The sequence below is a fragment of the Mya arenaria genome, chromosome 17 (assembly GCF_026914265.1).
Source record: "Mya arenaria isolate MELC-2E11 chromosome 17, ASM2691426v1".
Lineage (NCBI taxonomy): Eukaryota > Metazoa > Mollusca > Bivalvia > Myida > Myidae > Mya > Mya arenaria.
Genome location: NC_069138.1, coordinates 5176501 through 5194727, shown reverse-complemented (window position 1 = coordinate 5194727; position 18227 = coordinate 5176501). Strand labels below are relative to the sequence as shown.

The 18227-nt window shown below is 35.3% G+C and overlaps 2 protein-coding genes across 2 annotated transcripts; both read left to right on the top strand.

Moving 5' to 3' along the window:
- The first annotated feature begins 3041 nt into the window (after positions 1-3041).
- Positions 3042-5133, top strand: LOC128224374 (uncharacterized). The gene is made up of 3 exons (XM_052934197.1): positions 3042-3300; positions 3424-3489; positions 4579-5133. Exons 1-3 carry the CDS (start codon positions 3042-3044, stop codon positions 5076-5078), a joined length of 825 nt encoding a protein of 274 aa, XP_052790157.1. The 3' UTR covers positions 5079-5133.
- Positions 5134-7477: 2344 nt separating this feature from the next.
- Positions 7478-16369, top strand: LOC128222930 (proteasome subunit beta type-7-like). Its single transcript, XM_052932114.1, has 8 exons — positions 7478-7582; positions 8788-8869; positions 9605-9702; positions 10098-10238; positions 12561-12676; positions 13629-13687; positions 14658-14809; positions 15597-16369. The coding sequence occupies exons 1-8, from the start codon at positions 7530-7532 to the stop codon at positions 15718-15720; spliced, it is 825 nt and encodes a 274-aa protein (XP_052788074.1). The 5' UTR covers positions 7478-7529; the 3' UTR covers positions 15721-16369.
- Positions 16370-18227: the final 1858 nt, after the last annotated feature.

Here is an 18227-nt window from a genome sequence, read left to right as displayed (position 1 = left end):
TATGGGATTTTTTCATTAATGTGTTCAACCAAAGACACTTAAAATATATTTAATACATATTTAAAAAGAAAAAGATCTAAATCTGTTTAAGAACATTAACTAGAATCATTTTAAGTTAAAAATGGTTGCCATAGCGAAAACAAAATTGGACTAGTCTATATAAACAAAAGATTTGAATTTGAAAGTGTTTCTTAGTAAGATTTCAAGAATTACGAATAAAGTTTCATAACTTGAATCCAATGTTCAAAATTTGGTATTTTTTCATGATATGACTCGACTAATTGTGGAATGTTACAAGAGAAGAATTTGTCTCCAATAGTGTTTAGTTTACTCATTTTAAATGAGTTAAACGAATTTCTAGAGGGCTATAGTTGTGAAGGTGTACACTTAGCATGATAAATTACGTACAAATGCTTCGATTAAAGGCAATATTTTGCTTTCAATGATGGCTTAAAACAAAGATAACTTTTCTTTTTCTTAACTATTTTAAATAAAACAAAAGGCAGTTTATGCCGCTTAAAGAGCCCCACCTTCGTTTTATAACCGGAGTTTGATTAGGTGATTAGTTTCCTCAAACACCTTGACAAACCTCTTTCCTAAATAATGTTTCGACAGTGCTATATTAAACCATATCTGGCACGAAGACTTGATGAACTTGATGATAATAATGATACATTTATATGACAAATGCAAAACAAAAATCATGAACATGTACCTGACCCATACACAGTTAATGCAAACCAAGTATGTAAATACCATTTCAGACTAGTGGTAAGGTAGTAGTAAGTCCTTAAAGGTTTTGAAGCATAATGTTTTTGCTGTTTTCTATTTCATGCTGGCTAAGCATGTTGGACCTACTTGATCTTCTTTTTTGTTTACATTTTTTATCTTTTCACTGAACTCTTACGCTAGATTGGGTCACTTTGTCAAAAACATGGTGGCTGCGTTCAACCATTATGTTTCACATAAGAAACGTTGTTGAATGTTTAGTACACAGGTGGAACATTCTCCTCATATTTTGTGTTTGGGGTCGTGAAAAACTAGAAAACAGTGAGATTTCGCTTCCACGCTTAATACGTATATTGAAAATTTATTTATTGCTCGCTTACCTTTATATTTTGGTCATAGTTAATAATTCATTCACTGCAAAGGTAACTACCTGTCCAAACTATATTTCTTACAAACTAAGAAAAGTACAGCACAGTTGCGATTTGCGAGTGATGCGTATATTGTGATGACACGAAACTGAGAACAAGATGGCATACACAGCTTGATAACGTAAGCAATAACAAGACAAAATGTTAGCAACAAAAACGATATTACGAACGTGGTCGACTCGCGGAGACAAAACTGAGATAAAAGCCCTTCCTTTTGGGGAAAACGCAGAAACTTCTGCCCGTTTGTCACCAGAGATACAGGTTTGTTAATTACCACTTGATGTCGGGCCTCATATCCCCTTATCTCCCTTACAACAATGTATTGAACAATAATCTTATAATAAATACATTATTGTTATGAAAACATATTCTATTTGAATTATTGGGATACATGTGTAAGCAGTAACACATGAAATTAAACAATCATTTGTAAACATTCAATTTGAATTGATAATTCGATATCACCACGAAGAGAGACTCGCTAGAACTGATTTCAAACTAACCCCTATTCCAGTTATATCCCAATTTACTCAACGGTACCACGGACCTATAAACCATGGACTGGCAACTGCCCCATATCGGTGAAACGATAAGAAATAATAATTTACACACAATCCTAAGCGCGCGCTCGGCAAATATCGGAAAATTCCGCCGAATATCCGATCGGTGATTAACGGCGATCTTCGGTTATTCCCGCCAACTCTGCTAATAATGCCTAGTTCGTTATAGATTTAATTATAATTAATAACTGTGATTTTAATCAGATTCAATTGGACTATTATCAACTCAAATGAAAGTACCGCGCATTTGAGTCAATTTTAATTAATGTTTTCCTACATGTATATATTCGGCTGATGTCGGACATCTCGAAATTGACCACACGGTAAGATCTCGGAATGAAATCCCGCTGCACGCGTGAGTTTGAGATTATCGCATTAACACAAATGAGAGTTGCCAATCCATGGTTTATAGGTCCATGACGGTACCAACCGGTTTGTTTTACAATGTCCGCAAGCACAAAAGTACTCTGTTTTACGTTGTAACACAGATTACTATAAGAACTTGAAAGGTCGCAAAGCAATGTTACATACTACTGATACAAATAGAATATTTACTTTCTAGCAACAGGTGAGAGCATAAACTTTATTATTGTGCAAGTGAATGTAATTTTAAAGTACTCCCATATTCTCCTGCATGCATGAAAATCGGCCTTAAAGGATGAAAAATAATAATAAGATTCTATGACATGCACTTAGTCTAGTAGTAAAGTTGATTTCGTACCAAGGCTGCTCTTCTATGTTTCTTGTTTGTGATTTTATGTTCTATGTCTTTGGCGTTTACCCAGTGCCACTAAAACGGGTTTATGTTTAATCTTTTTGCTACTTAGCTTGTTTCTGTAGCTTTTTGCATAAATATTGTCATTTAAAAGATTTCACTCAATTTTGGCGTTAATTTTTGCGTCCAAACTGTATTTACAAAAATCATGCAAAGTGTCAAATAATTGTATAACCTTCCACAAATATCAACTAAGCTTGTCATGTCAATTATTATTGGTGCTGTTTTTCTGTGTGTTTGTACATGTACCTTGTTTACAAAATGTGTTCCGTTGTTCTGTGCATATACCCCCAAAGGGGTCATGTTTTTTAAATGAGCTGAGAGTTAAACTTTAAAGAACGGTTTGTTCTTTTGAGAATAGATTAAGTGGTAGTGCCTTTTAGTCAAACTTCTATCCACATAGTTATGTAGTGTGGCATACATTTTAAATTTTCGGCGTATACCTAACCATTTTAGATAACAAAATATTACATCAGTGTATGAATGGAAGGATATATATCGTGTATGTTTGTTCTAGTTTAATAAATATTAAGTCAGGCTTTGTTCATTATGACTTTGGTTACCCTAGTTTTGTTTTGCGTAATAATCTGTTTAACGCTTGCTGAACAAGGACGTTTCAAACGCGTTCTTCTTCATGGCGATGGTGACCTTGTAGCAGCCGTTCAACTTCTGACTACTCAGGTCAATCAGCAAAGCGCAGATATAACCAATTTAAAGCAGAAGAATTTGGAGCTGGAGTCCAAGATAACTCAGATGCAGTCGACTTTCGACCAGCACTTAGCTGATATATCTTCCCACCAAACAGGGGGTAGGTTATTATGTTTGAATTGAGTTTGGATTATACGTGATGATGTTTATGCTGAGGACTTAGGCAGAACACGTGTAACATAAGCGACAATTCGTGCTAAATTAAAGACTGTTTATCTTACAGGCGCTGTGTACGTCAGATGGGGACGAACAGTTTGTCCACTGAATGGAACAGATCTAATATACACAGGTATGAATGTTCGTTTATAAATATGGAATGATGCTCGTTTAAGTTAAATGACAGTATAAATATCTTCCATGGCCGATAGTGTCATTCCGACCCGAGCGTAGGGTGTTTTGCGGAAACGAGGTTTACCGAGTTTCCGCAAAACATCCTGCGCGGGGGTCGGTATGCACCTATCTTACACGAGAGGCTATGGTATATGCTTTTTCTCCCACCTCAGTTAAACAAAATTAAGTAAAAATATATTTTTTGCAGGAGCTCTTTTGTGCTTAGTGGAGAAAATTGCGTATGGATATGCGATAATTCGTGGTTGTCATGGATATGCGCGCAGTGATTCAGATGATGTTAATAGTCAAATAGGTCTTTAAATAAATAGTTCTAAGGAGAGTGAAGTATTATTTCTTGAAAGGTGCGTTCTAACTGTCGTATGGTGACATTTTGAAGCGAGAAATACTTAATTAGCCTTCTAAATATTGCAACAAGACAAGATTTCCATGATGCTACAGGCCACAGTTTTCAACAAGGGAGGCAATTTAAATGTAGTAACCATTAAAAAAGGAGCTCCATACGGGCATTTAATCTTCGCCCGTAGACAAGATAATAATTTCTAGCATGATTGAATTATTGGATCTACTTATCTGAGGTGGGAGAAATTATATGTTGTGTCCAAAATGCAAAGAAAATGCACGCACTGATTTAAGAAAATGAAACGAAGATCAAAGAGTAACGTAATACACATGTACTGTATATTTTTTCAAGTTAAAATGTTGTTGTTGAAATACTAAGGTGTTTACTAATAACATAATTAATAAAGTATTGTAAACAACTTGTTAATTTACTAAATACATTGTCCTCTCAGCCATGTTGAGTTTTTTCACACTGATCTGAATAAACATAATAGGGAATAGGGATTATAAGTGAATGCCATTATTTTTCTTTTAATTTGAAGATAAATATTTCATGAGATTTCGCATGAATCGCTGGAGTTTTATTTTTATTTCAATTGACCATTTTGAACACTTTTCAAAACGTGCACAATAGTGACGTAAAGTCTTCATTTTGGGAACTAACTTTGTACCTTTTGGCATGTGTTAGGTTATGCTGGGGGAAATCAGTTCTCTGAATATGGTGCTGCTGATTTTCTCTGTCTGACCTCGGAACCTTTGTGGGGGATGTACGATGACGCTGAGCATTCACCATCGGCAAAGGTGTACGGGACGGAATATCAGTTTTCTGAACAGCAGTATGCAAACGGAGGAGCACAATTCTTTGGGAAGAATTTGTTTGATCATGACGCACCATGCGCAGTTTGTCACACTTCTCGACCAGCCACCGTCATGATCCCCGGCAGAAATCAGTGCTACCCTGGATGGACAAAAGAATATGCCGGTTATTTGGTCGCTGGATTATCTGGAACATCACATAAATCTCCTACCAACTACGTGTGTTTGGATTCTGGAGCCGAGTATGAAGCTTCAGACTACAGAGACGACAACGGAAAGTTGATGTACCTGGTTGAAGCTATGTGTGGATCACTTCGTTGTCCTCCGTATGTGCAGTACCGTGAAATAACGTGTGTTGTGTGCAGCAAATAAACGTTTCGCAAAATTGTGTCTGTTGTTTGTAGCAAATAAACGGTATGCAAAATGGCGTGTGTTGTTTGTAGAAAATATTTATTTTTGCAAAATGGCTTATGTTGTTTATAGCAAAGAACAAACTCCACACAGCGGTTATTTCCCTTCAATGGACAGTAATCACTGTCGTCACGTATATAAATCATATGACGGCATTTAAAATATTTTCTTGTTTAAACTTTGAAAAAAAAAATAATGGAACTTTGATAAAATAATTGCATCAATATATGTAAAACAAAAGTTTTAAAATAACATTTATTGCTGAAATCCAGCTATTTTCGTATGTAGGGCAAGTATCTTTTATGCTCGTCAAGGGAGATTAGTGCGTATAAGACTGAGCAAATAAAAGTACCTGTTTCCGTAAAATATCGTTTCTGCTGTACGCATCCTATATACTTTCCTTGACGTCAAAGTCAATATTAGACTGGTACCCTCATTCTCTTTTCCTCAGATTTTTACCAAAAAGTAACGTAGTACCAGTCTACGTCAATATAGGTATCATGACATAACGCAAGTTGGAACACCTCGGCCATTTTCCATCGAAAACAATCTCGGATGTATTCCGGTACATCAGTAAAAGTAGGTCGTATTTTTTTAATAATAGTATTAATTTAATAATTGTATTGTTTTAACGGGTATTACTAGGTTCAAATTGATTGACAGTTAATAGTTTGAATGCGTAAATAAGTAAGACTCCCAAGAATAAAGTCCTTAGGTTTAACTGCTATATTGAAATCACTACGCGATCTTCTTGCAGCGTAGTTAAAGAATTCCGACGTTGTAAACCGTCAATATACATCCAAGGTTGTATAGGATGAAAAAGGCCCGAGTTGTTCCGAATGAAAATAACGCGCTTTGTTTGCATAGCACAAGGGATAGTAAAATAACGCGGTACTGGGCATTGTTTGAAGATACCAGAATTAAGAAAACTGTCAGTTGTTGCAGCAAATAAAGATATCTTAATTGAAATATATGCTCTTTTTCAGAAAATAAATACATCGTCCAGAACATGCTTAAATTATACATCACCGGGCAATGTTTTATAATATCAACCAAAGTGCACATTGTGGTGACTTTTTGTCAATATATAACTGGACTAGTCGAGTCATAAAAACGTGTATATTGGATTACAATCTTAAAACTTCTTACACTTGCAAAACATAATAATATACTTTTAAATAGCTCAGGACCCACTCTGGATTCATCCAATATGGCCGCCAATATAAGTTGTACATGTACTTCCTTTCATTTGAATAAATGTCTTGTTTAGTGGTATTTAACCACTATTAAGATGTTGAAAATAACCTGTTTCAAAATGTATGAACATTGCCCTAAAATAAAAATAGTTTTTGCCGTAACAATCATAAACTCACAATAAAACATATCTCACTTGTTTGGAAAACTGCAGAACATTTCATTTTTCTTAAACAGTGTGTGTATACCACGTGATAAATAGCGTCATTAATGCTACGTCGGAAGGCAATATTTTGCTTCTAATGAAGACTTTAAACAAAGATAACTTCACTATTTCTTCACCATTTGAAATGAAACATACCTCAGTCTATGCTACTTCCCATACGGAGCCCCAGCTTCGGTCTGTTACCAGAGTTTGATTTAGGGTTTAGTTTCTTAAAACACTTCGACAAACCTTTTCACATTACGGCCGTCTGACGGAGCTCTGTCAAAACTCTATTTTGGAAACAGGTTTGTCGAAGTGTTTAATTAAACTAATCATCTTATCAAACTTCGGTAAAATAAGGAAGGCGGGGCTATATAAGCGGCATAGACTGCCCTTTGTTTTATCTAAAATGGTGAAGTAAAGGAAAAGTTATCTTTGATTCAAGTCTTCATTTTAAGCAAAATGTGGCCTTCCGACGTAGCATGTATGACGTGATTTATCACGTGGTATACACACACTGTTAAAGCGGTATAGTAACGCTTGTAGACATTAAACATCAAATATTGAACGCAAATATTAAAAATTCGATCTGATATTTTGTCAGCAGTCAAATATATCTTGCTTCCTCACATTTACGCCAAAATATGTCTTATTCAAAGACAACAAATACAATGGTGGTCAAAACGGTCAATGTGTGAGAGTACGTGCAGCTTTAAACTGTTCATATGTTGATATTGGTAAAAGTATATAAATGTTCCCCTTAGAGTCATATAAATTATAGTAAGCAAACCAACACAACAGCTACGTTCTTTACGATAAGAAATGTTGTATTTTAAGTCGGCAGTGCATAGCAGAGCCTTTTAACCGACTACAATATTCAAAACAAGGGAGGCTACTGCGTAGAAGATTGATAGTTATACGTAGCCGAAAATATTTGTAGTTGTCACCAATTGGTGCCCGTCTTCAACAGATAGTTTTGAACAAAACGGGTAATAGACAGTTAGTTTGCGAAAATGGCTGCCGTGGAAGCTCCGATGCCGGGATTTTCTTTTGAAAACTGCACAAGGTGGTTATATTCATATTTATTTTCAATATATTATAAATTTTGAAATTATACTTGTCATTGTTTTTGTATATTAATCGTGTAGGAAGAGTTGTGATTGTTAAATATTGTTTGTTTATTAATTTCGGCATTGTCATGTTGTTTTATGAAAACGTTAAAATCATGATATTAGACTCAATATAATTGTATTGTTCAATGGTTCATGCAATCATCTGTTAAGAACCACATTTAAAGATGTGCGACTTATTTCAACAAAGTATTGCCACTATCTAGCTGGTGCCTGTTAACTCTCCGCTCAAAATATTTAGCGCTTAGTTCACCCACACGCGCTAGTCACATAATCAAATATTTTACTAATATAAATATTAAATTCGGCCTATATATGTATATTAAGATATTAGGCCCCCAATGGAACAAAAACATCATGCTGAACAAACAAGAACACTGCTGCAAGAAACGACTAGATAACGGTTATCTCCTTGTGGTCGCCGTTTGAAAGCATCAATCCAAGCGTTAACGCTTTTTATTTCATTAAAATCCCTCAATTAGCAAAGAAATGAGAAAAGGAGTCACAAAATGCCATGATTTTCAATCCATGTTGTTTTCAACGTCCATTCTGTTTATGTATATAAATCTGATTTCTGGTCGATTCCTACGAAATAAACATAAAACGGCTAGAATTTCCACGTACGTTCCATTAACAAACTCTTTTCGTATCGATCTGCAAAGTCTCAATTGAACGAAAGCCCTCTACACACGTAATTCTTTTGAAAAAGTACACAAGGATCTAGCTTGTGACAGTATTTTATCGCCATGACAATATAGCGCATGTATACTGTTCCACACCTAATATTATGCTAGGATTTGATTGGTTAGGATAAGGAACATTTTTTACCTGTTTTACTATTGACCAATCGTATAACACTATTTCTTTGCTTCATTCTCCTGTCACTTCAAAATCAAAATGGCAAACTTTACTTGACCTGCACTTCCACGACCGATATTTTCAATGGAATTACGTACATAGAGGGCTTTCGTTCTGTTGAGACTTCGCAGATCGATAGGAGTCGAAAAAACACACAACGGACCAAACAGCATCAGTATCTTTGCATGTAAACCACTCTAGATGAAATATTTTCTAAATTATATAATCATAAAGGATAATGGTTATTCCCGAATTCATAATGGAATCATTGGAAACATTTCAGGAATAAACACATAGAGAAACTTGGACTGAAGGCGCCAACAGCTTACAAGACTGGAACAACTATAGCAGGGATCATTTACAAGGTAAAATATTTCACCAGTCAATTGTAACCACGGCCCCCAAGGTCCGGGGTATACTGGGGATAGCCGGGGAAATGGGCCGTGTTTTTACCTTCCAGGTGGCCCTGCAGTGCCGGGTGAATGCGGTGGTTTTGTTTGCGCCAAAAATAGCGGGGACTCGGCCTTACCTAGGGTCCCTGGGGTGCGGGGGCATATGGCGGGGATTTTACCAGCAGGTTGTCTCCGCAGGGCGGGAATTTTACCTGGGGTTGGCTGGACCGAAAGTCAAAGTCCCCGCTATTCCCCGGACCTGGGGGAGCCGTGGTTACAATTGACTGGTGCATAATAAGTTTTAAATTCTGGACACTCTAATATATATCTCATTATATAGTTTATATATCTTATAATATCACCCTACCTCAACACCTAGTGGATAAATTATCACAAGCCTGCATGCCTGATATTATTATGCCAAGCATAAGTTTTAAGTATAAATTCTTGTTTATTCTAAAGTCTTATTTCAATGACTGCAACACATGCTTTAACTACTTTATAGTCGTTCATCAAGTTGACAACAGATAGTATTCATGTGTGACTCATTCCTAAATTACTATTAATGGAAAGCAACAGAAACAGAATGTGTCATAGGTATACATATATACAAAAATGGACTTTTCATATATAGAATTATTTGGAGAAATTCCAGTAATTAATTATGCCATGATGAATTCGGCTTCGTAATGTTACTGTATCTCACAGGATGGGGTTGTCCTTGGCGCTGACACAAGAGCTACAGAAGACACGATTGTGGCTGACAAAAACTGTAGTAAGATCCACTATCTCGCTGACAACATGTAGTAAGTTGAACTATTGTTGTGTAAAAGTGATATAATTTTATTATACTTCACGCTTTGAATTGCATATATATCTCATAAGTCTTGATATATTGCTGACACCATGTAGTAAGTCAAACCATTATTGTGAAGAATTGATATACTTAACTCTAAGACTTGCATACATGTCTCAAAAGAATGGGTTCTGAACAAAAGAAAAGAGTCCCAGATGTAGTTTTGTGCACACTACTTAACAAAGTCCATAATTCTGATGAGCATGCTCAAAGGGGCTCCAATCACATGTTAATAAGATCAAACATAGAATTAGCCACATTTCAGTACCGTGTTATGACTTGTTAAACAATGCATTTCTAAAAGGAATGATTTTTGAATTGCTTATTACAAATTTCACCCGACAGTTGTTGTGGAGCCGGAACTGCTGCTGACACAGAAATGACGACCCAAATGATCTCGTCTCAACTTGAGCTTCATAAACTGAACACCGCACGAACACCTCGTGTTGCCACTGCAAACAGGCTTCTGAAACAGATGCTGTTTAGGTAGTGTACTGGGCTTTAAATTAACCCTTTAGCACATAGACAAGTGGCCAGATTATACCTCCCAGTCAATAGCCATCTTACTGATAAGCAGTCCTTATCTTTATAGGTACTTTTCAGGGTATTTGAAAATGAGCAAATGAATACAGCAGTATGACCTTAAAATCAATATTACTCCAAATAATTGTTTCCAAATCTTTTTTTATGTGAATACATTTTTTAAATATAATTAAATTATCTAATAAATGGTGTCAATGATGAAATATAAAATTATTTTATTTCATCTGTGAATGCATTTCCAAGATGGAATTGTATCATTTCTTTGAAATGTCATAATTGCATTAAATCAAAGGGTAATAAAATGCTGGGATCGATCTAAATTTTATTACCCCTATCATAAAAAAGACCCATCTGGATTAAAAAGCCGACAATTGATGCTCTTGTGTATAATACACAGAAATGTGGCAGGAATATCCGGTGTCATCCAGCTGAGAGATATAGTCCAGAGTGTCTGTTTAACTTTATTACCCCCCTCATAAAATTCTTTACAAAAAGAAAGCTGATAAAAAAAATTAAGTAATGAATACAAAAAGCTAAATCATCAAACGCTTGCACTAATTTGTTTTCTTGACCTATTTTACGACCGGAACCATGCTGGCCATCGATTAGCTCAGCAGAAAATTTACTCATCATTTTCTCAGCTACTTAATGTTTCTATAACACAAAATATTATCTACAAATAATTATAATCTTTATTGCTTTATTGATTTTAATGGTAAATTAAACTGACATAATATATTCAATGATTTATGCATCAATGTGTTTGGGGAAATTCCATACTGTACAGTACTGCTATTCCTCGAGTTTTATTACGTCACAGTGGAATCTCACACCTGTGATTGGCAGTATAAAAAATAACCTTCAAGTTTTAGCAGACGACATTTTCAAGGGAAAAACAATACACAAAAGGTTAAGCTTCAGCTTTATAAACATCCGGGATATTGTTTACAAAAAGAAAGATGCAAAATTGAAGTATTGAAATGACCCTATTGAAATATGCGGGAGATGCGTATACATCCAGTAGTGTATAGGGTCGGCCAGATGCGTTTACATCTGCTAATGAGCTATGTCGGCCTATCTCGTATACATGCGCTAAAGGGTTAAGACATGAACATTTCTAATGTTAGGAATTGAGCTAACAGTTATTGAAGGATGCTGTACCCTGTCTTCTTTTGGTAGCTCGGGCATGAAAAAAGTCTTTTGGATCAATAAGCATGGATTCCTTTACTAATGCTTGGGCCTAAAAAAGAAGGTTTGGTTAGGGTTACATCCTTTTCAAAAACAGGTAGGGTAGGTAACGTAGGCTTCTTCTTTTTTATTGGGCTTACATAAGAATGGCATTTTCATCATTGGAGAATGGTTTTAAAGTCATCTTCAGTATAAAGCATTAAAGGTTTTAAACTGCATATATATAGAAAAGCAAAAAAAAAAAAAAATTTTTTTTTAGTTTTTTATATCTTTTTTTTCAAACTGACTATAAAAACAGTAGGGTCAGCACCTATTTCGTAGGTAGAGTCGGGTAACCCGAACCAAATGTTTTTTTTAGGCCTTGGTATTACATTTTTGAACAAGCCAAGCTATAAAACCCAGAATTTTAGCCAGCCTGGAAAGCATTTTACCAGTGCAGGGCTTGCGGTCTTGTTCTAATTTTGACCACTGGGTAGCTACCTTCTGTTATCATGGAAACAAGCCTGTGCACCCTTCTGCTTTTGTAGAAATGCTTAAAATAGTCAAATATTTCTTTTGTTTCGATTGGAACATTTTTTTTTATAAATTCCTGTATTCTTGTATAATCCTCATATTACTTCCATTAAACACAATTAAACACAATTCCTAATTTAATATATCAACTTGTAATATCAGATAATAAAACTATTCAGATTTTTTTACAGCTATTTTGGGAAAAGGATATTACTTAAAATTGGGGAAATTACACCATTTTACAGTTGTATTTTTATTGTCAGCCAAGTCTTGTAGACTGTAAGGCTTGCTTTTTTTGGTAATTGAAAAGTCGGACAGGCATTTTATCAGTGTCTGGCTTGCGAGCTTGTGCTAATATTGAACACTGCTACATGTAATACAGGAAAAAAAAATCAGCACAGCTTCAATTACTGGTATAGTGATTGTGGCACTTGTTTTGGAACCCCAGTGTAGTTTGTTTTTTTGCAAACTATCTTTCGAAAAAAAAACTAAAAAGGTATTTTCAAACATATTGCTTTTCTTTGGTCCAGGGCTGTTATGTTTTGTTATGTTTTACCTATTCAGATACCAGGGTCACATCAGTGCTGCGCTGGTCTTGGGCGGTGTTGATGTCACAGGACCACACTTATACAGTATACATCCCCACGGATCCACGGACAAACTGCCGTACGTTACTATGGGTAAGAAAAATGTTAGATAATGGGCTGATTGTCCAGAACTTTGTTAAAGTTAACAATTTTGTTAACATCATCGTTGTTAACTTTTAAATCTAACTGAAAGTTTAATGGATACACTTATGATCTGCAATATTTCTAACAAGCTTGACTACATTCTTCAAAATTAGTCTTTTGGATAAACAAGCCCGAATTCATATACTACTGCTTGGCATTACAAGAATTTGAGCAAGCCCGGATAGCATTTTACCAGTGTAGGGCTCTCGGACTTGTGCTGATTTCGACCACTGAGACTACTGTTTCTACTGTACTTAATTTTATTCAAAAAGTTTGAGCACTCATAAAAAAAATTAACTTTAAAGATAACAGTGATGTTGCTGATTTGAACAAAGTTAGAAACTATCTGCCCATTGTGTAGGTGTCATGGCACACACCTTTGAGCGACTTAAAGTAAAGCAGTGCTCTTCTCTGGATTTGAAAAGGGCTGGCTGTACACTCCTGGGTGATTCAAACCCCTTTAAACCCCATTTTGGACCTAAATGCAACCATTTGACTCAGTGATTATTTTCTAAAATATTTTTACCGCCTGTGCCTTGCAAAAAAAAAGTCGAGATTGGGAAAAATACAAAATCAGAACCCAATAGCAAACATAATGGCTAATATACCTGTTTAAACCTTTTTATTCATACATTATGCTGTGAAAGAGTAAGTCTTGTTAAGATTTTGTTTATTTTTCAAGAAATGTATTGGGGGTTTTTATTCATCAGCATAATCTGCATTTGTCAAATTGGGAAAAAATCGAATTTAAAATAAAAAAAATTCGCTAGGGGAAACAGCCTTTAGAAGGCAGTAAATTCCACCAAAAAAAATCTCTGTGACTAAATGACTTTGTTAAGTATTCGGTGGCATATGTTAGACTTTGTAATGTTCTTGGTTAACAACATTTGTTTGTTTACAGGGTCTGGTTCTTTGGCTGCCATGGCAACGTTTGAGGACAGATTTAAACCTGATATGGAGGTAGGACCAAGTTCTGCTTTAAATATTTGTACTGAAAGCTTTGTAAATGAATACATTTTAAGAAAGGAATGAAGACAAATCCTGGGAACCTATGTCATGGGTTAGAGATTTAGGCCTAAAAAAAAATACATTTGGTTCGGGTTACCCGACCCTACCTACGGAATAGGCGCCGACCCTACCGTTTTTATAGTCAATTTGAAAAAAAAAAATGAAAAATGAAAAAAAAAAAAAAAAAAAATCTCGTTTTTTTTAAAATTGCTTTTTAATATTAAGTTTAAACCTTAAATGCTTATACAGAAGAAAGCTTTAACACCATTTTCCAATGATGAAAATTATTTTCTTATATAAAACCTAATAAAAAAAAAAAATAAAAAAAAATAAAAAGCCTACCTACCCTACCTATTTTTTTTAAGGATGTAACCCTAACCAAACAATTTTTTTTTTTAGGCCTTAGGCTCAGAAAATCAAGATTTGATTTCTTTTTGTAAAAATGCTATTACAGGAGCAAATATGGTCAAAAGTGTCATAAATGTTACAAGTAATCCGTTCTACAATCAGGCAGCAATCTGTCAATATGTTTTATATTATAGATATTTTGAAGCTTTTCAGACTGCAGTTTTCAAAGTCTGAGCCTGAAAGACTCCAGATGTTAGAGAATACGGCATCTTCAACTGTCATTTTAAATCAATCAAAATAATATGAGATGATGTGAGTTACATGCCTTTAAAAAACAACAACTTGTTTTTCCCCATTTATTTCTCTGAAGAGCCAAATTCGGAGTGAAAACAGCTTCAGAAAAAAAATGTCAGAAGCTTACTCCTGTTTTTAAGACGCAGGCATTTTTTTTATTGGAAATCTGAGGGAAAAAAGTGCATATTATAATCAGTCATTTAGGGTACACTTTTTTGGTCATAAAACGTGAAACAAGTATATTGTTTTACACTTCAACAAAAATTACCCTCTTCCACAGAAAGCAGAAGCTATGAAGCTAGTGAGAGATGCGATAGCGGCAGGAATCTTCAATGACCTTGGGTCTGGATCTAACGTTGACATCTGTGTGATCACGAAGGGCAAGGTGGAATATCTGCGACCATTTGATGAGGCTAACGTCAAGGGACAGAGGTAATCTTTTTAACCAGCGAAAACAAGTTTTAAAGCTGCACTCCCACATATTTTTTATTTATTGTCTTGGAACGAGCCAAATTATGCGAAAATTAATGTAAACCAGTCATATAAGACTGCTGACAAAAACTTAGATCGCAGAATTATGTATATATATGTTCTAAAATTGATGTTTTATGCATTTTTCTTAAACCGTTAGTAACGGTTTTAGCCATAAAACATTAATTTTGGAACAAAAGTATGATAATATGCGATCTGATCTTTTATCAGCAGTCTTTTATCACTGGTTTGCTGATATTTACGCAAAGATTTTCTCATGATTGGTTTTATGCTTAGCCTTTCTGTTAAAGCTGCACTCTCACAATTGACCGTTTTGACAACATCTTTTTTCTGCCTTTGAATGTGCCAATCTTTGCTTAATTGTCTAGAATCCAGTTATACAAGATTGCTGATAAAAGATTAATTCACAGTTTTTCATAACGTTCAAGTGTAGTTGTTTTATGGCTTAAAGTGTTACTATTTAAAAGCTTTAAGAAAAAATGTATTTTTTTGGCATTTTCCCAAACGATTGAGATCTGTTCTATTGTGAGTTACCTTAAATGACATTGATACCAAAATTTTCCGGATTCCCCACAAACAAGGCAAACTCTCGCGCAACATCATGCCAACGAGAGTGACTTAGCATAAGTAATGTATAACCTTCTTCACAATCATCGTGAAATAAATAACTACATTATTTTTTAACTAATTAACATCAACTTATTTTAAGATGATTTGTTTCCCACAGGGAAGGGAATTACGGCTTCAAGCGAGGAACAACGGCCATTCTGTCAACAGAGGTCAAGAAAATCCCCTTCGAGATTCTCGCAACGTCTGTCGTCCAGTCCGATACAGCGATGGACACAGCATGAGGATCATCTAGGGTCTAGTTTTGGCACGAAATATGTGGAATAGGTCATAGGATTACTATGTGTTATGTGGAATCTTGTGAAAAGGGATTGTCTTAAGAGATTGGCTCCATGTATAAATAAATGCTACATTTGTTTTTCTAAAATTTCCATGGATTTAACTTGCGATATTATTCCTTATTTAAACTTCTAATATTCAAAGAAAAATTCACATTAATACACTTCAAAAAAATAATGATTTGGTAGCTTTTCAATTTTTGTCGATCTTTAATACATTTGTAATGTGAAATAAAATATAATTTAAAAAAGTAGATTAAATTGTTTTACTGTTACATGCATATTTTCATTGACTGCTTCATTACATTTCATTATCATAGCGAAAAATAGTCAAACATGGACCAACATTTTAATAAGTGTTAACACTTGTAAATTTTTTGTCTGATAAAAAAATCTACAACTTTTATTTGCTGGAATTATAAGTTCTGTGTTTGTCAAACATTCCCAGACAATATCGAAGACTCCATTTATAGACAATGTGACCATTACTGTTCTTCCCGTGTCATGGTTTCATATTTTGGATCAATTTCAATGGATAGTTACAGTTTTGTATAAGTGCTATTCTCAAAATATGTTGATTAAATGATATTTAACATGTTTGTCTTCATTCATTCTTAAACGTCTAAAGACAATCTTTTTACTGACGTTCTTAATTCCATTTTGGGCAGAAATTGCTCATGTAGCTATTGTGATTGGTCGTTGTCCCTGGCCCAAAAAGAAAATATCATTGCCAACATTTTGCCCACTGAAGCAGTATGAACCAATATTCAGACAATATTGTTAATAATAAATTAGTTGGGTAAGAGCTTAAATGTGTTTTAAGAGTATGCATCCCCCCAACCAGGTTTTTTTACTTTCGGTCCAGCCAAGCCCAAGTAAAACTGCTGGTTAAATCACCGCTAAATGCCCCTGCACCCCAGGGACCCTAGGTAAGGCCCATTCCCTGCTAATTTTGGTGCGAGCTAAAAACCATCGCATTAACCCAGCACTGCGGGGCCACCTGGAAGGTAAAAACATGGCCCATTTTCCTGCCTATCCTTGTTATACCCCCGGACCTGGGGGGGGGGGGGGGGGGGGGGCGTGGTAACAATTGACTGGTGCATTTCTGGTCAGAACAACATTCCATTTGAGACTAATTTTATGAATTTCAACTCCAGTACATGCTCAAGTGAAACTGATTCATGTGCATGTTAACTTAATCAAGTAAATTAAAGCAGGCAATTTCATGTTTGATTTTAGCTGACAAGTTTAACTGACACCAGTTCATGATGTCATTACAGTACGTAAGTTCAACTGACTATAGCACATGTTTTAATTAATGTAGGAATGTTCAACTGACTCCAGTACATGTTGTAGCTATAAATGTAGGAAAGTTAAACTGCCTAAAGTACATGTCATCATTAAAGTGGGCAAGTTCAGCTGACTCCAGTATATGTTGTTGTCATTAAAGTAGGCAAGTTCATCTGACTCAAGTTCATGTTGTTGTCATTAAAGTAGGCAAGTTCAACTGACTCAAGTACATATTGTTGTCATTAAAGTAGGCAAGTTCAACTGACTCAAATACATTTTGTTGCCATTAAAGTGGGCAAGTTCAACTGGCTCAAGTACACGTTGTTTTCATTGAAGTAGGCAAGTTCAACTGACTCAAATACATTTTGTTGCCATTAAAGTGGGCAAGTTCAACTGGCTCAAGTACACGTTTTCATTAAAGTAGGCAAGTTTAACTGACTCAAATACATTTTGTTGCCATTAAAGTGGGCAAGTTCAACTGACTCCAGTACATGTTGTCGTCATTAAAGTAGGCAAGTTCAACTGACTCCAGTTCATGTCATTAAAGTGGGCAAGTTCAACGGACTCCAGTACATGTTGTCATTAAAGAAGGCAAGTTCAACTGACTTCAGTACATGTTGTTGTCATTAAAGTAGGCAAGTTCAACTGACTTATGTACATGTTGTTGTCATTAAAGAAGGCAAGTTCAACTGACTCGGGTACACGCTGTTGTCATTAAAATAGGCAAGTTCAACTGACTCTGGTACACGTTGTTGTCATTAAAATAGGCAAATTCATCTGACTTCAGTACATGTTGTTGTCATTAAAGAAGGCAAGTCCAACTGACTCAATTCCATGTTGTAATTTAAGTAGGCAAGTTCAACGGACTCCAGTACATGTTGTCATTAAAGTAGGCAAGGTCAACTGACTCCAGTACATGGAGTCATTAAAGTAGGCAAGTTCACCTGACTCCAGCACATGTTGTCATTAAAGAAGGCAGGTTCAACTGACTCCAGTACATGTTGTCATTAAAGCCACCAAGTTATACTGATTCCAGCTCATGTTGTCATTAAAGTAGGCAGGTTCAACTGACTTATGTACATGTTGTTGTCATTAAAGAAGGCAAGTTCAACTGACTCGGGTACACGCTGTTGTCATTAAAATAGGCAAGTTCAACCGACTTC